The sequence below is a fragment of the Leuciscus leuciscus genome, assembly GCF_965113295.1.
Source record: "Leuciscus leuciscus genome assembly, chromosome: 23".
NCBI lineage: Eukaryota > Metazoa > Chordata > Actinopteri > Cypriniformes > Leuciscidae > Leuciscus > Leuciscus leuciscus.
In genome coordinates, this window is record NC_138747.1 from 16884998 (window position 1) to 16907116 (window position 22119).

The following is a 22119-nucleotide window of genomic DNA, read 5'->3' on the forward strand; positions in this document are numbered from 1 at the left end:
AATGTTAATGTACATGTATTAACATTATATATAATTGGTATTAAATGTATTTGTTGGTCAAACAATGATTATTTTTGTACGTTACCTTTTACATTATTATTGATACCCATTCCTCCACATAAGAACAAATGTTATGGTAAAAAAAATACATAAAAAGTCACAATTATTATTTTATGTCATAATTATGAATTTATATTGTGTGGTGAAAATGGGCTTCCATAGTTTGTATTCAATATTTTTATAGTCAATAAAAATACAGAACGTGTCTTTAAAAATAAAATAAAAACACTCCGATAAACATTCACTGGAGACGATCCAGTCCGCTTTTAGGGCGTGTCTTGTAGGGCTGCGCGATGACGCCACCTGCGTGATGACATCGCTGGCTTTCACAGGGTTGTTTTGGAGGAAGTTAAAGCAGATCCCGAAACAGAAAAAGAAAAAGACCCGTCAGGTAACAGGGGGGCCAATTGCGGTTACAGCACCCGTATCGGTATCTCCGATTCAGGATTGGTTCACTCACACACTAGCCTAAACGATCCGGTCTTCCGCTGACGACAGAGGCTGGAGTTATTGTTTGTTTTTCTCATAAACATCAGGCTTGTGTAAGGACACGGTAGCGATTTAGCTCACAGGCTACACCACAGCGCAGATACAGACTGATATTCGCTAGAACTCCTGTTTTATTAACCAGGTGAGTTATAAAACCAAGATGTATTGCTTGTAAGTTACATGTTAAATCCATAGACTGATCGTGGATTTGTCAAGAGAGATGGTGTAATTGACATGTAAACTAACTGACGTTAGCAAACGAGCTCATTTGTAATGCTGTTAAAGGACACTGAGATGATTCAATCACCATTTGCACATGTATTTTCTGTGTATGCGCTTCATTTCTAGTTCAAATCAGCCATTTAACGTTACACGCTGTGATGTTGATCTCTATCCAGGCCCTTGAATGATCAGGTGTTTCTAGTTACCCTGACAGGCCTGACAGTCGCGCTGGATTGTGTCGGTTTACATTTTATTTATGTTTAAACGCCTCATTTTGATCTCAGATCGTTGTATTGCATTAATATACACGAGAAGACTTTTATATAATGTCACTAATAAAATAACAATCGATCAGAAATGTGTTTTTTACAACGCATCTGAAATCAGCTGATTGCTCAACCAGCAGCGCATTAAACACATTCACTTTCTGCCTGTATGTTTACAGCACACAGAAACAGGTGTGGAGTATTGCGAAACAAGAGATTTTAAATAAAGAACGTTTTACTGTTAGGCTAAAGCCTCCATTACACTATAACCCGAGTGCCTTTATTGTTCAGAAGTATTGTAAACTTATAAGACACTCGTATGTCAGTATGATGAGTATGCACTTGATTATTGGTTGCGATGTGCCGTTGAAATGGATGGCATTCTGCTATTCTTATGCATGCTAAAGGAAAGTGCTCCACCATGTGATCAGACTTTACCGAGTGTCATGGGTTCCAGATTAAATATGGAGTCGTAAAAACTCTTTGCACTCATGAGCTGTCTCTCAAAATCTAGCGAGCTGCCTACTAGACAATGGCTATTTGGAATTGCATACTACTCATACTAAATCTGCACTATGTACTGTAGTGTGCACAGTATGCATATGTTTTCAGAAAAAAATATTGTGTATTTAACACCACACTGTAAAAAAAAAAAAAATTGTTTCAACTTAAAGTATGTGTTCGTGCTACTTTTTTTGAAGTGTAAGTTTAGTCAACTTGAAATGGGAAGTTACTAAGTACTAAGTTACAACTTGGATTTTTGAGTTGACTAAACTCAACACTTAAAGTTGAAACAACAACAATTATTATTTTTTTACAGTTGGCTTATTACATTTGGAAAAATGTGCAGTATACAACCAGATCACACTCTCTGCGTCTGAATATGTGCAATTCCTTACAATATATTATGCAGACACCACTGCTTTAATGTGTAGTATGTCCAAATTAGCAGTAGTTCTCGGCTGATGCTTTGTATCTGCTATTTTAAAATGTGGAACCAGTGGAATCTTTGCTATCCCATAAGGTTTAGTAAAAAAAAAAAAAAAAAAAAAAAGCCAGAAAATATGGGTCTAGTGGCACTTTTAAGATGTGGTCACATTACAATCCTCTATGGCCCTGTCCCAAATGGCACACTCCGGACTTGTGGACTTCCTCAGAGTCCACACTTTGGTGATGTCATGTAGTGCAGACCTATAGACCTTATGTAGCCCCGCCCCTTTTCAGCGCTGCGCTCATTGTCTTTTGACTTCCGGTCTGTATTTACACAGCGATTTTGCGTGTTTATGAATGAACGGCTCGTTTAAAAATATTCCCGGTCGACTGACATTTGTTAAGTCATCTGCTTTAAACATTACAGTCCTCATGATAACTTTCGTTAACTTCACATTAAGTAAATCCACTTAAAAAGCGAATTACTCCTCGACAGCAATGCCATAGAAATATACAGAGCGACCACAAAAACGGAAGTTAAAAGACAATATTCTAAAGATGGCGGCGCCCTCGTTTCTCTGGTGCATAAGGTCTATAGGGCCCTTGGCGTGAGTCCACGAAGGCGCATTGAGAGGTATTTTTGGGACAGACCCGATTGTCAAGCCGGAAATAGCGGTCTGGTTGTTGTTGGACAGGAGAAATCACATTTTTGCGCTCCGGCGTCTCCATGTCAACTACACAGCCTAATTTTACAGTTCTATATTTTGATATTGTGCATGCCACCTGGGCATTAGATAATAGATACATCATGCTTATTTAAATGATGTATACAGTTGTACATAATAATACATAATGTTCCATTTGAACTAAGATTACAATTTTAACACATAATGAAAATGTGCATGAGTTTCAGATGAATTTACAGGTTTCAATATTCATACTATGTTTACATATGACTCAGTAAAGCCCTGACATTCGGTTCTATTTATTTAATGAATCATAATGTGATCGTATTATTCAACACACTATTATTATGTTTGAGACATCAACCACTGCTCGATGACCATAATGTTTGTATAAACTGTAGGTAACAACTGGTAAAATGTACATCTAGGTCATAAAAACCGTAGTATTTTCTTCTCAGCCATGTCAACAATTATCCGTGAGCGAAATCTCCTCATCCGTTGTCTGATTGGGCTTTCACAAGGATTCCTGGGTAGTTAAAGTGTGTGGAGCCTGCCTCTATGCGGCCTTCGTGGAAGACCGCTTCAAGGGTACAAAGGGGGCGCTGCTGAGCACACTTCAGAGCGTTAAAATGCTGAAGGGGACGTCCTACGGACTCGTAGACTCGGCGAGCACGCGCAATTTAAGTCAGAGAGACCGAAAGTCCACATGAAGTGCACCATTTGGGACAGGGCCTATGGACACACTAAAGGAAACACATTTTTTATTTTAGTCGCAAGACTTTTTACATGGATTCAAAGACCCATGCAAATGAGAAAAAAAAAAAAAATCTATAAATAAAATACATTTCATATATTATTAAAGACAAGTAGCCAGTCTGTAATAAAATAAACTACAAGCAATAGCACAAATAGACACAATAGAACAATGATAACAATGATTTTCAGGTATATCTAACAGTAGTTAGATAAAGATTAGGTACAGAAATTGAATAATCAAAGTAAATAACACTGCATAGTTTTCACTGTATAAATTAAAAATAGAATAATCCTTATTAAAGATACAACAGTTATTCAGTAAAGAGCTTGTTGTTTGATTAACATTAAAAACAAACAGCGTAAAAGTTGGTAAAAGTTTCAACTTGTAAAAAGCGTTCACGTCCTTGTAGAGCTCGTAATAACAGCTTGTAAGATGGGACATTTCTGAGAGCTCCTACTTGTACCACCTGACTGCTGCAGATTCATTTAGGGGTTGATGGTGTCGCCGCCATAGAAACGCAAAATAATGACCCAGTCCGGGGACGTGAACAGCTCTGAATAGAACATCACATGTTGTCATCTCGAGCCTACGGTAGTGATGACAGAGCGTGAACTCAGCAACTGTTACATATGCATTGTTTTTCTCGACTGTTTACGTTCACTTAAGACATAACCGACTACTGGGATTACTAGGATACTTGTATTGTTCAAGCGCAAGAAGATGTGAACGAAAAATCATTTCAATATTTGCGTGGTCACGCTCTCCGCATGTGTGTGCACACAAATCTTCTCACACAGCGAGGACAGGATTGAGCTCTCTTTTGCGTCGTCTTTGCGCTTGAATGTTTACATTAGCTTAAAAACACGTGCAAATAATAGCAGTCAACTCTTGGTCCTCGGGCAGTCCTGTCGAGCCTGCGTTTAGATCTAGCGTGTCAATTCTGCATTTGTGTATGCCTCTCTTTCTCTCACGTTGAGTGCGTGTGTGTGCGAAAGCAACAGAGGGCGCTCTCAGCCAAGCGACAGTCAAGTCAAGTTTATTTGTATAGCGCTTTTCACAATACAGATTGTATCAAAGCAGCTTCACAGTATTAAATTAAAATAATACAACAAAGTTTGTTTCAAGAGGAATTTATTGATTGATAAAATTAAATTAAATATCCCCAAAATATCCCCAACTGAGCAAGCCAAAGGCAACAGTGGCAAGGAACCGAAAAACTCCATCAGGTGACCTAATGGAGAAAAAAAAAAACCTTGGGAGAACCCAGGCTCAGTCGGGGGCCAGTTCTCCTCTGGCATTTATGAGCTAGAGGCCGGATTGTAGTTTGAACTGTAGGATTATATGAATGCCTGGCTGAAGAGATGCGACTTTAATCTAGTTTTAAATTGGGAGAGCGAGTCTGAGCAACGAACGGTATCAGGAAGACTATTCCAGAGTTTTGGAGCCAAATGTGAAAATGCTCTCCCTCCTTTGGTGGTTCTGGATATCCTAGGTATGACCAAAAGCCTTGAATTTAGTGATCTTAAAGAGCGCGATGGATTATAGGGTGATAGAAGATCCGTTAAATAGACTGGAGCTAAGCCGTTTAGGGCTTTATAAGTCAGTAGCAATATCTTATAATTAATACGGAGCTTTATAGGTAACCAATGCAGTGATGATAAAATCGGTGTTATATGACGGTGCGTAAAGCTTAGCGGGCAACAAAATCATAGCTGCGCTAAACTTATTTTTTGCCTCTAACTCAATCACAGGTGACCGAAATTGTACAGTTGACTAGTAGCCTAGCGTGCAATTTGGTCGCATATGCGAGTGATTTACTCGGATTGCAGAGGGTTGCATCAGCAAATTTTCTGTGGAATTTCATGCTCAGAAAAGGTCCATTGTCTACAGTAAGTAGTGTAACGACGTATGAAGCATAGCTCACACAGAAGTCACTTTCAAACCATGCAGCTTTCTGTTGGACAACATGCGAAATTCACATTACCTGCTTTGGGAAAATCTTTTGCCCTCACACGAAATTCCCGATCACTTAGATTCTTATTTAAATTATTGGATTTCATCCTCATAAATAGCTGAAAAACGGTAAATGTGACTGCACTCCAAGTTGTTCTGTGGTTAATTTGTACTTCTTTACCAAATTTTTTCACAGTTGTTGTGAATGCGTCATTGGAACATGAGGGTCAAAGGACAATGTTGTCATGACAGATGTACAGTAGTGTGTCCTGGATTGTATTTCTACTACAGGGTAAAGGTGTGACCGCATTTACCAAATTTTTACGGTTAAAATCTTGACCAAAGAGATTTCTCCATGCAGATTTCACAGTGGGTTGGCCAACAGAAAGTTGCTTGGGTTGAAAGTGACTTCTGTGTGAGTCGAGCTTCGTACATCACTGCACTATAAATATCAACCTAGATATATAGATAGATATGTATACGTGTGTTTTTTTCTGGTGAAAGAAATACATAAATGAAGAAGAAAGACAAAAAATGAAATGCAATTGTTTTGATAGAGGGAAACAATAAAGAAGCTTGTATAGTGATTTATTAGCTGTTAAGGGAGGATGTCTCAGATGGGTCAGATGTGAGATTACTTCCATTTCAACTTTGCTCCAGTCCAGGCTCATCTGCTAGAGTCTGAAATTAAGCTTTTTGAAACGGGAACATGGGATTATCAGAGGATATACATTAGCAATTTTACAATATGTAATTCGTACTGGGGGTGTCATAATATATATTGCAATACAAAAAATGCAACTATGTATCGTGGATGGTGACATGGGGTTATCAGAGGATATACATCAGCAATTTGACAATATCCTAGTTATTTTCAGGGGTTTCCCTATCTTTCGTGTTCTTTCTTTAGTTTATTGGTGGTTGCTTCTCTCCTTCATGGTTGTGTTGAAACAATGTAATGTACAGTGCATTTTAAGAGACCGTAAGTGTTCCAGGATTGTGACTTTAGAAGTTATGATGCTTGTGTGGAGGAGCTCTTCAGTTCACTTGTGGATTCGACTGAAGCGTGGTGAGGTTTTCTTTTCTCATAAACTTTTCTACTTCTTGTAGTTCAGCACCACCACATTCATTGTTTAAAGCTCTGCTGGTTTTGGTCTTTTTTAGTAACTAAATTAAAACAAATCAAAGTTAAAATAAAATCAAGCATTTGTTTTGTTCCTGAGGGTCATTTCATGATGCTTTGCTTATTAGGAGCCTGAAGATATTGTCAGTGAACATACACTAAGCTTTCATGTAGGATCCGGAGCTCTTTGGGGGCATAATAATAAGTAATGTGTTGGGTTTTGATAGTCATTCTAATTTTGGTGTAGAAAGAAGCGTTTCCCAAGGTTTGAGTGGGATATGTAGGAACGTATATACTAGTAATACACATTCTTTGAAGAACCATGAAAATACTATGAAATATGAATCATTTCAACACAAACTTATAGCAATTCATAAATATTTTATGTTTTGGCGAATTGGTGGTTAATTGATACTGGGGGTGTAACAATATATTGTGTCATAATATATATTGCAATACAAAAAATGCAACAATATGTATCGTGGATAGTGACAATATGTATTATGTATAGAGTTCACACAAAAGAAAAATTGTGTGAAAAAATGAGTGTTTTAGTGTCAGTACTACATTATATTCAGCATTATATACATATTTTTTAAGTTTAATGTATAATCATGCAATGGGGGAATATTTGGGTGTCCTGATAATGCCAAATGTCTTATGTTACCAGTAAAAAGTGCTCTACGTTATTTTAAATATATCTAGTCGGTGACTAAATCAGTCGTCTGAAATAATTCTGTATCAGCTTCAGAATCATGAATATTTTTATTCTGGTGTCACCAATTGCCCTGTGCATTGGGTTACCAGCACCAATCCTATTCATTTCCACTCCCAATGTAATCAGTAGCACCTCAATGCAGAACACGAGATCCGGGGGGCGGAGTTGGATCCAGATAAAGGGGTGGAGATTGGTAGGTTTAGGGGTGGGTTTAGGGATTAAGGGGTGGAGATGGGTAGGTTTAGGGATCAGGGGGTGGAGATGGGTAGGTTTAGGTATATGTAAGGTGGGAGGAGTTGGATCTAGATCCGACTCCTCCCCGTGGATTTCATGTTCTGCAGTGAGGACCATCTCAATGTAATACCAAATTTAGCATTTTAATCAACAGTAATCTTTTATCATATGTCTTGGTGTATCGCAGTAATATTGTATTGTGAGTTCAGTATATTGTGATATATACATGAGGGTATCGTTGCACCCCGAATTCATTCATTTATACGTATGTTCAGGGGTGGAACTTAATGCTTACTTTTTTCTAATAATCATATGTTTTTGTACAATTTACATTCTACAAATTCATGCAAAATCACCACCTCGTAAGTCGCAACCGTTTTCCCATGAGATTTGGTTGATCATTCTCTACCATGGATTATACATCAATGTATATGACATGGGAAGCCTAGATTCACCAAGATAAGCTGTAAAGTTGTCCTTTAAAATCTATCCTATTAGACCTTTGTGACCAACCCTACAGTCGGACGCTGTTTTTCACTAAATGAAGGACTAATTACATAATCCACCCCACATTTGATTTTATCTGCCTGATTTTATTTGTTGGAGTATGCTGCTGTTATGTAATATGAGAATTATCAGTTAAAAGGTACTAATGGGTCTCTAAGTTTCAAATGGCTTGATTTAAAGCTACTTGAACCTATCATGCCATGTTAGAGGTTTTACAAAGTGTTTCATGCTTATTTTTAAACAGCACGCTGTATCCCACCAGTATAGAGGCAGGATAGGCGTGTGTACATTGTCTGGACACAATATATTATTGTTTACTTATAAGCTGATTTTTCTGAGATATTTTTCCCTCTAAATATTTGCATCCGGATTCTGTCGCCAGTTTGTATGTTTTGTATGTCTGGAGACTAATTTAGATCATGAAAGTCAAATGATTTTTTTTCCATTAGTAGTTTAGTATGATCATACTATAGTAGTATTATAGTAGTACATATCGTTGTTACATTTTTGACCATCAAAGTTCAGGTGAAAACACAACTTGAATAAGAGGTGGTCTTGATATGCTCAGCCTTTGTCTTTGAAGTCGATAAGATTTTTTAGATAATTGCTGAAAAGAAACATCCAAATTTATTTAACTATGCCATGATTTAAATTATGATGTCATACTATTGCAAGGCATGTCAATACACCCAACCCTACTTGTTTAATATTAGTCTTTTAGCAGTGACAGTCTACCATACTTGACATTTTAATTTTATATTTCTGATGTTACCATTTCGTGTAACTAATATAGGCTATTGGTATAATATTGGAGATTTGATTTATTTTATAATTTTTTATATCAGCCAATATTGATATTTAATTGTGCATGCTTTCCTATTTCTTTTATTTCCTTTGCCATCATCTCGCACCCTTAAAGTTATTCTTAAAAACACTAATAATTTAATCATTAAAATGGTATTAATTAGTATTAGCCTACCTGTTAAGTGTAATCTGAAAATGAATATCCATTTTTCATACTGTACATCAGGGCTCGACAATAAGGATGGCCAACGAAAACGACGCTCGGGCCAGTTGCCCGACCGGGCCAGTCCTGCATCATCATGAAAGTTTATTATTTGCATGTGGTTTTAAGCCATGCCAAATAAAAGTTAAAGTGCTAGAAGACACGCAAGAGAACTCAAGTTCGGTTCTCGCTGTGTGAGAAGTTTTGTGTGCACATCACACATTCGAAGCACGTGCCCAGAAAGCCAAGTCTCAGACAGCGTGCGAAGGCTGAAATGAATTTTGTCTAATGTTTAAGCGGATATTCACACAGAATTATCTCAAAATGCCCTTATTGGTGAGTATCTTTGTAAACATAGTCTGTTATGTCTTAAGTGAATGTAACCAGAAGAGAAATAAAACAGTAACAGTAAATTTGATCCGCACAACTCTTAAAGTGACAGCAGCCTAATAAACCTGCTGCTCTCCTGAGAGAACTACTGTTAGACCTACCTGAAAAACCTGAAAAGCACTGTTTATTTGATTTCTTATATGGTATTTATTTGTGCTGTTGCTCAGAAATTTAATTATTTGTTATTTTTTTATTACTGACAGTTTACTTTAACAATATTTTAAATTTATGAGTTAGGCTTGTAGGTTTTGGTGTCATAACCTTATTTATTAAGGCTGTGGGTCAAAAACAATGAAAACGATAACTAGGCACATTTTGTTTTTATTTATTTATTGTTTTGTGGTGGGACCAGTGAAAATTCTGAGAGGGCAAATAAAAATATGAACCACTGCCCTAACCAGGCCAGTTGAAAAAATCCTTAGCGTTGAGTCCTTTATGTTATAATGTTGTAATGCCTAAATTCACTAGTAGCACTTAAAATAATTGATTTTAGTCTTTAGTATTTTATTTCAATTTATTTAGACAAAACAGTGTTGAATTTTAATATTGTATATTTATTGGTTATCAAATAGAAATATCAAATATAGAAATAATTAATGACTTAATTAAATAATACAGGTGTGATCTTATAGTTTCCTTAATTTATGATCGTCCCATGCTCTGCCATTCAAATGTTGTGTTTTGGCATACTTATTACCATGTGACATAGGACTCCCGGTTAATGGCAGCTAGATTTTTTGGTGGTGGTAGTGGTTGTTGTTGCAGGACGTTCTGTTCCAGGTAAAGCTGGCCTGGATGAACAGCAGCACCTCAGCAGATGGACACTTATTATTTGAAAGATGGAAAAGCGTGTATTGAACGACATGTTCAAGCCCCCCTCTTAAAAAGGGAAGTCTGTGTGTGTTAAATAGTTGGCGGTCAACAGTACCATGTCGTCTCTGAAATTGCGTTTCTCGTGACTGGTAGTTAGAGTGCACATGACCAATTTGAGAGTGCAAGCAGAATCATGGGTTTTGTCATTGAAACAAAAAAGGCTTTTATAACCCCTTAGAGTGTTCAAGTTCAATCAAATGGGTGATTGTGGTTTTAGCATGTAGCTTAATACACTCTGCAACACTCCTGCTTGACTCCACATCCTTGAATAGGCCTATCTGAGTACAAACAGTTTTTGCTTTCACTTCCTTTTTTATTCAAATGAGCCGTGATGTTGAAATCTTTGCTTCATGCTTTGTGCTTCCTTCTCCCTCAGCTGTGACACTATGACATCAAGGAAGAAAGTTCTTCTGAAGGTGATCATCCTTGGAGACTCCGGGTGAGTTTCCACATTCAACACGGAAACTAAGTCAGAGCTACTGCCAATTTCATTCAGTTTTAAAGGATGAAATTATAGAGCATTCTGTTAAATAATGGTAGTAGTATAGATTCAAGTTGCCATGAAATCAAAATAGACCTTTTTTTAATGGAATATTGCAGTATTTATTACCTTTTTTTACAGTAATTTACCTGTGCACATCATTATATATTTTTTTTCTCTTCTTTTTTTTAACATTCATGTGCTCTCGTAATTTTTCATCAAAATAACTCCCCCCCCCCCCCTCCCTCTTTCAACGACATCTCTTCTCTGATGATGCGTTTACTGGCGAGAGGGCGGGAAATCCTGTCACTCACATGACATCACTGTCAATATTAAATTATTGCAATCTTCTATTTCATGGCAACTTTAAAGATTCCAATAGATTTGAACTCATGCAGTGTAGAAAGAACTTCTTTTGTACGTATTGCCTGAGTTGTGAAGGTACCGCACTTCCCATAACCGTAAATAGACAAACCATTGTTCTGTTGCTGATTTTGTTGGATAACAAACATAAATCATGATCTGTGAAGTCTGACTCAGCAGAGCATATGTGGACCGTTATTTTAATGACACCGTCAAACATACTCAGTTTGAAACCGCTCTCTGAATCCGAACAAACGTATGACTCATTCAATAACAGGATGTTTATATGAGAAAAAAATTAAAAGTGATCCTTTTCATGATCCTTCAGAAATCATTCTAATATGCTGATTTGATGCTCAAGAAACATTTATTCTGTGGTATTGTTGTCACTTTTATCCTTTTTTAATGTGTAATGTTTTTTTATTTCGTTTTTTTTTTCAATCTCACTGTTTTGTACTGTACTTGCTATGCACATTTGAGTGTTTTTTTATTTTTATTATTATTATTATTTTAAAATTAAACTAGTTCATTGTAAGATTACTCAAACTGCATATAAGCTTGAGGCAAGAGTGTGACCAATTGTCATTAAGTGAAAAATGAACCGTGTCCCTCCCACAGAGTCATTCCACAAGCTCAAAATCGTGGATAGAAAAGTACAAAGAATACTATAAATACACTCAGTTACACCCTACCGTTGCACTGTTTGACCTACAATATAAACATATGTTCATGACACACCGGGCATATAAATGTTGTGTCGTATCAACCACCCAAACACAAAACCTCAAAATATTCAGTCTTCTATTTCCTTGTAGTCTCTTATGAGCTTTCTAGATGGAAAAGCTTGTGGGTGGGATATAAATTCTCAAGAAAATAGTTTCAGTTTCATTAAGGGAATGCAAATTTTGTTATAGCCTAGAGATTATTAATGTTCATGTAATGTTTCTTTTTGTATGACTCATAGTTCTGCACAATCACAAATAGTGTTAGTTCTCCTTTCTCCCTGCCAGGTGCTGGTTTAAATGTTCTTTTTCCCAACAGGGTTGGGAAGACATCTCTGATGAACCAGTATGTGAATAAGAAGTTCAGTAATCAGTACAAAGCTACTATAGGAGCAGATTTCCTGACAAAAGAAGTGATGGTTGATGACCGACTTGTCACAATGCAGGTAGAGATGACAGGTTATTTTTACTGAAAAGCACATGATGCTTTGAAACAAAAATGAAAAGCATTTTTCTTTTCCCCATTCCAATGAGTGTCTTCTCATTACTTCAACTAGTCTTACATTTTTGTTTTATCTTCATTTTAATTTCTTATAAACTGAGAGCAGCCTTTAAAGAAAATAGTTCAGCTAAAAATGTGATTTCTGTCGTTTACTCTCCCTCGTGTCATTTTAAACCTGTCTGACTTTCTTTAAATGTTTCTAAAAATAATAACAAATGTTACTAGCTATGTTTCCATCCACCTATGTTTATTCAAATTTCAGGATATTGCATAAAAAAACCACTGGGTGGATATGCCAAGATGCACCAAAATTCAAAAAATGCGCTCAATTAAGGTGGATGTGTATATATATATTTTTTTTTATTTTTTTTTTAATTATCCAATAAGTAGACATGCGCATAAACTACGATCGAAACCCATTTAACACATAAATCCCTCTGTGCAAAAAACTTGCATGATTTGGCTCAATAGAGGATGTGATTGGATATCTGGACTAAAGTTTCATTGCACAGCATCTCAAATGTTGGCATGGTCCTTCTGAAATGCCTGAGTCAAAGTCTATCATCAGAATGATTTGGTATAATGACCTGCCAGAAATGTCTCGCATGATTGCGTTCCGAAACAGTCGCTTCCCCGATTGCAGCAACTTTTATTACACTGTTTGTTCTCTTGAACACATGGGATGGAAACGGTGCCCTATATTCAAATGTTTTATGCGACAATCCAGTTTTGCACAGGTCAAATTCGCAACTTAAGATGGAAACACAGCTGTCGTGAGACCGAATAAGAGCTTGACTGAAAATTCATATTTGAATGAACGTTTGTGTGAACATTCTGTATCTTTTCTTTCATCCAGATATGGGATACAGCAGGTCAAGAGCGGTTCCAGTCTCTGGGTGTGGCTTTTTACCGCGGTGCTGACTGTTGTGTGCTGGTGTTTGACGTCACTGCCCCCAACACCTTCAAGACACTGGACAGCTGGAGGGACGAGTTTCTGATCCAGGCCAGCCCACGTGACCCAGAGAACTTCCCCTTTGTGGTGCTGGGCAACAAAATCGATCTGGAGAATAGGCAGGTGGGTGCTATGGTGCAGTGATTCATCTCATGCAAGTAGTCCTCTCTATGACACTGACCTTTTAGAAAAATTATTAAGTCTTAGGATTTAATTTCTTAGTTTTCTATAGTAATGTAAATAGGTTTTCTTTTTAACATGCTTTATATATATATATAATCTGTCTTTATTATTATATCAGGACAGTTGTATCAACCTGATATTTATGAAAATTTGTTAAATTAAAAACAAGCTTATCATAAATTGTGCATTCACATCATTGTGTGTATGAATTGCATTTTAGAATAATTTAATAGATCTGTACAAGTAAATGATCATGTAATTGACCCGTGTACATGGGTACGGAGTATATATCAAGATCATGTCACATTCTAAGAGGCCAAGGGTGCTAATTTAGGACCAGCTGTACCCTCTCCATATACATGTAAAGTGTCTTGGAGAAGTTTAAAGTCCCTGAACTTCCAGTGAGTGATACCTCAAAGAAATATCTAGTTCAGTCATGAAACTCTAGAGGGCGCAGGCTGATAGATAATTTACATGCAATCTGCAAGTAATCACATCATTACCTTATGGCACAAGCTGATTGGCCTCTGCTGATCCTGCAGCCAATGAGATTGCTTTCTCAACGTCCAAATAGTCTGGTTCAGTGTTTGCTCTGAAACCCTCCAGCTCCACCTGCCTTAGATCTGCTACAGGATTTATGTAAGTCTATTTATGCAGCAGCATCATATCTTACATGTTCACAGCAGTGTGTCTGTGTATCTATTAGCAGTAGCAAGTCTATACTTGCTCTGCAGCAGTGTAGCAGATCTAGTCCACCAAGACCAAACTCTACTCACTTTCTCATTTTGAATATAATCAGTGACCTACAACCTTATTCACAGTCTCAGTACCTCTGTGAAATCCACATTTTGATTTTTCCTACTTTATTTCACCTTCACCCTCAGGTAACAACCAAGCGGGCACAAGCTTGGTGTCAGAGTAAGAACAACATCCCATACTTTGAGACCAGTGCAAAGGAGGCCATCAACGTAGAGCAGGCTTTCCAGACCATCGCACGCAATGCACTCAAACAGGTACGTGTGTTGCTGAATTATGTGTTGCGTTAGGTGTGGAAACCAAGAGATAAAGCCCAAAGTATGCTTAGGGTTTTACATGTAAGCTAGGATATGCTTGCAGTGTATGTGATGCAAATTTCATCATAGTACACACATTCATAGTACATGCATAGTCTGATTTTTCTGACTGCACATACAATGTACGTTCAGCTTACACTGGGCAACAATGCCCAGGCCTGTTGTTTCACTGCTGAAAAAGAAACCGTTGAGATTGAACAACAACAAACTAACTGAGATGCAGCAACGATAGATGGATAATCGATAACAGATAATCGGAACTCTAGTTTTAATACATTTTATCAGTTATAACTTATGGAGAGAAATTGCAAAGACACTGAACATGGATGAAACTTTTTAGCACGCATGTGTCTTGCCACCCGTGTTCGCTCATGCTATCAAATGAATATCAAACTTTCGAAGGCTGTGCGTTTGGCTGTACACATACGCTAAAGGCCCGTTCACACCAAGGATAAGCATAACGATAACTATAACGTTTTAACAATTTTATTTGTATGAGAATAGTGGAGTCCACAGCTATAACGATAACGACACCAGCTGATGAACGATAGGACCTTTGACAGCCAATCAGAATTAATCAGGCTTTAGAGAGCTTGAGCATTTTAAGTCGGCATGAAATCAAAATTAAACCCTATTTACGTTGTAAGTGAACACTACTAGGCTTGTGGTGAACAGCTCATCCGTGCAGGTTAATTCACAAAGAAAACATTTGTCAAAGAGTTGATGTCAAAACTGAAGTATACTTTGTGCTTAACTGTACCCTCTTTTTTTTATTTTTGTAGGAAACCGAAGTGGAGTTATACAACGAGTTTCCGGAGCCAATTAAACTAGACCGGAACGATAGAGCCAAGCCATCGGCAGAGACTTGTAGCTGCTGAGGACCTCCAGGGGGCGCAACGTTTCACGCTCAGCCTCTCTGGCCTCGTCTCTGCCTCACTCCCTCTCCCTCCCTCTCCCTCTCTCTCTCTTTCTCTCTCTCTATCATGTTCTTTTTCATCCCTCCCTCCCTCCCTTTCCCTCCCTTTACTCAATATAATCACTGGCCTTTGTAGACGAGCAGACTTCCTCTCATACACAGTTCGCATTCACAGCCTTAGACACAACACAACACACACACTCACATATGCTCCAGAGGCTCAATCTGACTCCCATTTCCGTACACGAATCCCGACACCTCGCACCGGTTGTGCAGAATCATCACCTCGCCCACATAAAAAGTCTTCTCAACACTTGAATGGCTCTTGAGACTTTTTATAGGATCCCATCCCGCAGTGCAATTGAAAAAATGTGTGACGTGAACGCTGAAAGATGGGGGGATGGGGGGGAGGATCAGAGCATTGAATGGAGCGTATGTTGGAACCAGAACTACCCGCCATGTTCTTCATCATTCTGCTTGAAATAAAATGGCGGCCTGGCATAAAGCATGCAACATTTTCATCTCAAAGTCGTGAACCCGAAAACGCTCCTCAGTTGGCGAGGTCCCGTAGCACTGGAGGTCTAACACTGCCCCCACTGTTACATCTGAGAACTGCAATTAATCCAGTGTACGCCCAATAGCTGTCCTCAAAATGGAAAACGAAAACATGAATTCCCAACCAAGTGATGGGAAATTGAGATATTACATTTAAATTATCTGCAATTCATACTATGACAATTAGTATTTCTCTGTATCTTTTTTTTATCGTCAATCCTCATGTCAGCATGAAAGAATCACCGCGAGTCTGCCATGAACATTTTTTTTTTTTCATTTCATATCTTGCCTGAACTCTACCAGTAGCTCAGGATGGTAGAGAATTTAAGTGCTCAGTATCACTCAGATCTTTTCCTGTCTGTTCATTATTATTGTAATTATTATTATCTTTGTTGCATTATATACAAATAAACACAACTAGACAACATTGGGGAAAAACTGAATTGTTCATGACCATCAATGAAACAAAATGCACAGCATATACATTGTTCAAGATAAATGTATTTCAAAGTAATAATGGAAATAAAATTGTTGAATAAGTGTGTTGTGCACTGAGTGTTTGTTTTGGAGAAGCGATATCAACTGAAACTTTTGAAATGAACAAATGAAATGTCCACAAATCAACTATTAAATGTGAATGTTTATTTCTGTCATATGAAAAAAGGAACATCTACAACATGAATGCTTATCTGTCTTAAAAGACATTTTATGCATTTTCAATCTTTAAACTAGTCAGCTTTGGTCATTCTGAAGAGATGGGACTTCTACAGTATGTAAGGAAATACATTGTAATTCTGTTTTCAAGTTTTTGGTTTCTTGCTGGAACCCGATCCCAGAAGCCATTGCTGGAGAGACCCGGTCGGCTTGGTCTGCTTCTCTGCCGCAAGTTTTCCTTCAGGTCCTTTAGCTGTAGTCTCTTCATCAGGATTCTTCCTCTTAGTTGGCGAGGCAGTTTTCAGCCAGCTCATCATCATTTTGCTGCTGGCTGTTGGTTGAACGGTCTAGACAGGGCAGAAGGTGGAAGGTCAGTATTTAAATCAACAGGAATATCTATTAAGATATGATGCATATAAGTACAACTCAAATGACACTGTAATTTGGTCAAATTAAGCAAAAATGTGAAAATATTTCATTTTGTGTATTAGGGTACAGGACAAAACATATTAGGGTAGGACAAAATTTGAATGATGATTTCCATCACTGAATCCTATTACATCATTTGAGATGTGGAAATGAGACTGGTGGGATTTTTCTTTTTTTTTTTTTACAAAATTGACAATGTATGTATATAATGTTTGCTATAGTTAGAGGACAAATTAACCAACGCATACCTCGGGTCTTTAGTGACCTGGGATGTCATTCACTACCCCCCTCCTCATTCATTTTTTTTTTAAGTTAGACATCAATCTTCTTAGTATTCCTCAATCAATTTATTATAAACAATTTAACAAGAAAAAATATATATATAAAAGAATGCCTGTTTTCCCATTCATTTAAAAATTGTATAGGGTCGCTAATGACCCGAGGTGTGTAACAGTGTGGTATTTCTTTTTTCTGCACTAAAATAATTTAATCTTTGACGACTGAATAAGTGCAATTCACCTTTATACCACAAGTTGGCAATGTCTGATACACAATGATGAAGTGACGTAGCACTCATAGTTACCGCATGGAGAAAACAAAAGAATAGGAAGAATAATCAGCAAAACTTGAAATGACTCAGTGATTTACTGCAGAGTACTGAATGCAGTCAAATATTAGTGTTACTGTCACTTGATGGTGGATCTGGTGAAGAAGCTGTCAGCAATCAAAATATAAATTTTGAAGATGTTGAAAATGATAGATTTAAGTATATATTTGAGATCGCAAATATGAGCCAGATGCTGAATGTATTGGAAAATGAGCTCTGACAAGGACAGTGATGATGGTGTAATACATCTGCTCAAACTGAACCCTTCCAAGCTCTGAAAGGTAACAAAATATGCTTTATTTTATTCTTCTGTAATTGTTACTCTAATATCAGGAGAGTTTTATATTATCGCCACAGGTAGAGATTAATCCGTGTCAGATATAGATCCTGGTCGCTAAAGACCCGAATATGAAATAATGATTGGTGAAACATTCATGCATTTAAGGGTTCAATTAATTGTGTAAAAAGTGGGTTTAAAAAAAACAAAAAAACATTCACCTTCTTAACCGTGGGGTCTACAGGCTGCAGACACTCTGGGGAGTTGTTGCGGGAATTGTTGACCAGTGACGAGACGGGGTGAAAGGTCAGAGAGGACTTTGGCTGAAGTAATTTCATGGCTTCCAGTGACTTCACTTCTCCAAAGTCCAACCACCGTCTTACTTCATCCTCTCCGTCCAGCAGAGCCGGCATCCTGTTACAAAACACATTAAATCAAGGTTAATTTCACTCATTACAATAAAGCGTACGACACTGTTTTGATGTCACGTGAAGAGTCATCTTATTTATGTTCTCAACCTGTCATGGATGCTTTGTAGATTTGGAGAGGCATCTACAGTAATAACAGTGTAAGTGTACAGCACTTCTCCACCACCAGGAGGAGTCCAGGAGTCAAAGAGCCCTGCTATTGTCAGCAGTCGCCACCCGGTCCAGTCACTGTCATCTTGATCACTCTGTAGACAAGTGGAGGAATAAACAGATGTGTAAGACTGGCATAAGCGAACAAATGATCTTCTTATGACTGTCAAACTTGGGCTAACCTCGCCCTGGTCCAAACTTTGGTCACACTTCGGTTCCTGTTTGCTTTGTGGACTGGGCACTTGTCCTCCTTGGCTTTGTGGGAAATATATGAAGAAAGGCTGTTTCTCTTTCTCCAGTCGCCTCCATTCATAGAAGCCGTCAGCTAGAATGACACAGCGCTGGCCTTTCAAAAGAGGATCCTGTACAATAAATTTCCAGCAACAAGTCATTTGTCTGTCCACAGCATATTAGAGGATATTTGATGTTTCATAATAGAGTGCAACAGTGCTCTCCCACTTTTTTTAGAAGCCTTGGTTCTGGAAGTTTTTTTTCCATACATTTTTCCTATTTTTTCTTATGTTCACCAAGACCGCATTTATTTGATCAAAAATCCAGTAAAACAGTAATATTGTGAAATATTATTACAATTTAAAATAATTGTTTCTGTTGTAATATATCGTAAAATGTAATCTATCCCTGTGATGCAATCTTTTTGTAACATTACAAAAGTATTTACTGTAACTTTTGATAAATTGAATGTGTCCTTGTTAAATAATAATAATTTATTTCAGAGAAAAAAAAGGAAAAATCTTACTGACCTCAACATTTTTGAAGAGTATTTACATATATACAAAGAAGTTACAAAGAAGAGCATAGGGAGACCGACTCAATTGCATAATTTGCCATGATTTTCTTGTCACAATTTCTGATTGGTGGAGATTTCTCTGCAGTATCATGGGTAATGTAGTTTTTCACCAGTAATTCTACTGTAAAGCCTATACAATCAATTAAAGGGATAGTTCACCCAAAAATGAAAATTACCCCATGATTTGCTCACCCTCAAGCCATCCTAGGAGTAGACATTCTTCTTTCAGACGAATACAATCGGAGTTATATTAAAAAATGTCCTGGCTCTTCCAAGCTTTATAATGGCAGTGAATGACCGTTTATGTTTTGAAAGCGATGCGTTTGTGTAAGAAAAATATACATATTTAAAACTTTATCGACTAAAATAACTAGCTTCCGGCAGACGGCCGTACGCATCAATTTACGGCGAAAGAGTAACCCTTGAACTTGACGCACGACGCATTGACGAACGCGGAACCGCAGAGGATAGAGCAAAACAAAACACCACACGAATTAGAAGTCTAAAACGAGAATTTTTAAAGAGAAATGTCGGAGGAGCTTGAGTTTGTTGCCCAGCCCTGTTTATTTGAACCGCGAGAGGCGTCAAAGCTTACGCTACTCCTACATCATCAAGTGTTACTCTTTTGGCGTAAGTCGACTTGCGTATGCCGTCTACCGGAAGCTAGTTATGTTAGTCGATAAAGTTTTAAATATGGATATTTTTCTTACACAAATGCATCGCTTTGCTTCAGAAGGCCTTTATTAACCCCCGGAGCCGTATGGATTACTTTTATGGACTTCAAAACAGCTTGGAAGCGCCAGGACATTTTTTTATATAAATCCGATTGTATTCGTCTGAAAGCCATATACATATACATATATGTCATATACACCTAGGATGGCTTGAAGGTGAGTAAATCATGAGGTTATTTTAATTTCTGGGTGAACTATCCCTTTACAACATTGTAGCTCACAATAGTTCTGTATTAAATGGTTTATAAGTTACTGTTAAAAATCAGGTATCCTACAGATAAAATCTATTTTTCTTTAGGAACATCACTGTTACACTCTATTATGCAGAGTTGAATTTTGGACCAATAACATTTCACTGTGAGCGGGGCTTCACTGCTAATATAGAATAAATAAGGATGTCTAATGTACCTTATAAGACTTCTTTCCTAGCAGGCTCTCACTGCGACAGTTAGAGGTGTTGTACTGCATCTTATTGGGGTCATTCTCTTTGAACCATGCTGGGACGAGACCCCAGCGCATCGCTGCCAGCACACACTCATCTACAGGAGCATCCTATGGAAAGTGGTTTATTTAAGAGTTGTTCTTCAGCAACAAAAGTTGTGTGTATATGTTCTGACAAACTGACATGCCTTGTTGAAGTGTCTGTTGGACAGCAGCACAGGACTGAAGGACTGAGGACTCTTGTTGTATGAGGGCCGGTATTTGTCGGTGTCTCCATCCTTCCACCGGGGCCGGTGTCGTTGTCCTGTTCGGTCTCGATACCGAGAGGCGCGACTGAGCTCATCCGGCGCAAGAGTGCAAGCCGTTCTCCCACACATCCTGGGGTGTGCCAAACCTGTGTGACATAACCACATATTAGATGGCACATTTACTTAATGCCTTAAACAAAATAACAGTGGTGTTTGGCATTACTTAGTTAAAAAGAATACAAACAGTAAATGCAACTCATATAAAAAGATGAAACGAGAAATATTTTGTTTGATTATATATATATATATATAATCTTTATCCACAAATGCTAATGGGCATCACAGAAAAACCTACTTTTTACTCGTTTTAAAATACCTGATAAAATAATAATTTACAATGCACAACACATATCAGTATTCTGATAAACTAATAGCATATGTATATATACATATGCTATTAGTTTATCAGAATACTGATATACACTTTTTGTATATGTTTTTTTCGTTTTTTCCGTTCATTATTATCTCAGTGTTTTATTTTATTCGTTTAGTTTGGTTCGTTTCTAAAAACTGTTGCAAAAAGTTCACGGTTTCTTTTACGTCATGACGTAAAACGTCATCGGGCGGTTTCTGACGTCCCAGGGAAGGGAATCGTCTCTTGTCTTGGCTATGAAAGTTCCTTACTTCTCTTCTAAATCTCGGTTACTATTAGCTCACCCAATGATTCGCGGCTCATTACAAATCGGGCAAATATGTTCTCGGTTCAATTATTGAATCGACAACCGCTCGCACATATTTCAGTCAAAATCATAGACTGTAAAAAAATGGTTCAACCATTTAATTTAGAAGATCCGACTCACAAGACGATTCGTTCGTGAAGCAGTAAGTTAGCTGTCAGGCTGTTCAAACTGCAGTAACATCACCGTTAGCTTATTTTACTCTAAAAATGCGTACTTTAAATCCTTAAACGGTTGCACACCGTTTAATTTGATCTCAAGACTTCACCTCAAAGCTTTTTTTTATATGTGATTCGGCTAGACTGCTAGTTACATGCAACGGTTTCTGTAGTTACACCCAGAGTTTGCCGTCTTCATAAACTGGCAAACACGATACATATGCATTTACAAATAATAGACACTACTAACATAAGGTAAAGTACATTCTCACCAGTCAAGAAGAAGTCCTTATTTTGAGGTAAAGAATGTAAAAGCAGAAAGAGCAACGATGTGGATGCTCACAAGTGTGTTAAACCATGGTGTAAACACGAAATAGCGCCCTCTGTCAGGACAACCGGTCATAACACTTCTAATCAATGCTTTGCATACAGAATAGGTTATACCAGTGTTTCCCAACCCTGCTCCTGGAGGCACACCAACAGTACA

At 37.6% G+C, this 22119-nt stretch overlaps 2 protein-coding genes across 3 annotated transcripts; one reads left to right on the top strand and one right to left on the bottom strand.

The window, feature by feature from the left end:
- The first annotated feature begins 382 nt into the window (after nt 1-382).
- On the top strand, nt 383-16388 carry rab7a (RAB7a, member RAS oncogene family). The gene is made up of 6 exons (XM_082156306.1): nt 383-691; nt 10591-10653; nt 12100-12226; nt 13139-13357; nt 14302-14430; nt 15273-16388. Exons 2-6 carry the CDS (start codon nt 10601-10603, stop codon nt 15366-15368), a joined length of 624 nt encoding a protein of 207 aa, XP_082012432.1. The 5' UTR covers nt 383-691; nt 10591-10600; the 3' UTR covers nt 15369-16388.
- Nucleotides 16238-22028, bottom strand: hmces (5-hydroxymethylcytosine binding, ES cell specific). Of its 2 annotated transcripts, XM_082156284.1 has the most exons (7): nt 21905-22028; nt 20678-20883; nt 20457-20600; nt 18689-18868; nt 18447-18601; nt 18150-18342; nt 16238-16962 (listed from the first exon to the last, which is right to left on the bottom strand). In XM_082156284.1, the coding sequence occupies exons 2-7, from the start codon at nt 20864-20866 to the stop codon at nt 16762-16764; spliced, it is 1062 nt and encodes a 353-aa protein (XP_082012410.1). In that variant the 5' UTR covers nt 20867-20883; nt 21905-22028; the 3' UTR covers nt 16238-16761. The 2 variants fall into 2 exon arrangements, with proteins under 2 accessions (XP_082012410.1, XP_082012409.1); XM_082156283.1 differs by having other exon boundaries at nt 18447-18868.
- Nucleotides 22029-22119: the final 91 nt, after the last annotated feature.

What these genes read in the sequence shown, in the direction of transcription:
- rab7a (XM_082156306.1), top strand. Translation starts at nt 10,601, where the DNA reads ATGACATCAAGGAAGAAAGTTCTTCTGAAGGTGATCATCCTTGGAGAC. An exon ending in ATCATCCTTGGAGACTCCGG is followed by an intron (nt 10,654 to 12,099) that starts GTGAGTTTCCAC and finishes TTTTCCCAACAG; the next exon opens with GGTTGGGAAGACATCTCTGA. An exon ending in TCGATCTGGAGAATAGGCAG is followed by an intron (nt 13,358 to 14,301) that starts GTGGGTGCTATG and finishes CTTCACCCTCAG; the next exon opens with GTAACAACCAAGCGGGCACA.
- hmces (XM_082156283.1), bottom strand. Translation starts at nt 20,866, where the DNA reads ATGTGTGGGAGAACGGCTTGCACTCTTGCGCCGGATGAGCTCAGTCGC. An exon ending in TAGGAAAGAAGTCTTATAAG is followed by an intron (nt 18,869 to 20,456) that starts GTACATTAGACA and finishes TTTATTGTACAG; the next exon opens with GATCCTCTTTTGAAAGGCCA. An exon ending in CTACAAAGCATCCATGACAG is followed by an intron (nt 18,343 to 18,446) that starts GTTGAGAACATA and finishes GTTTTGTAACAG; the next exon opens with GATGCCGGCTCTGCTGGACG.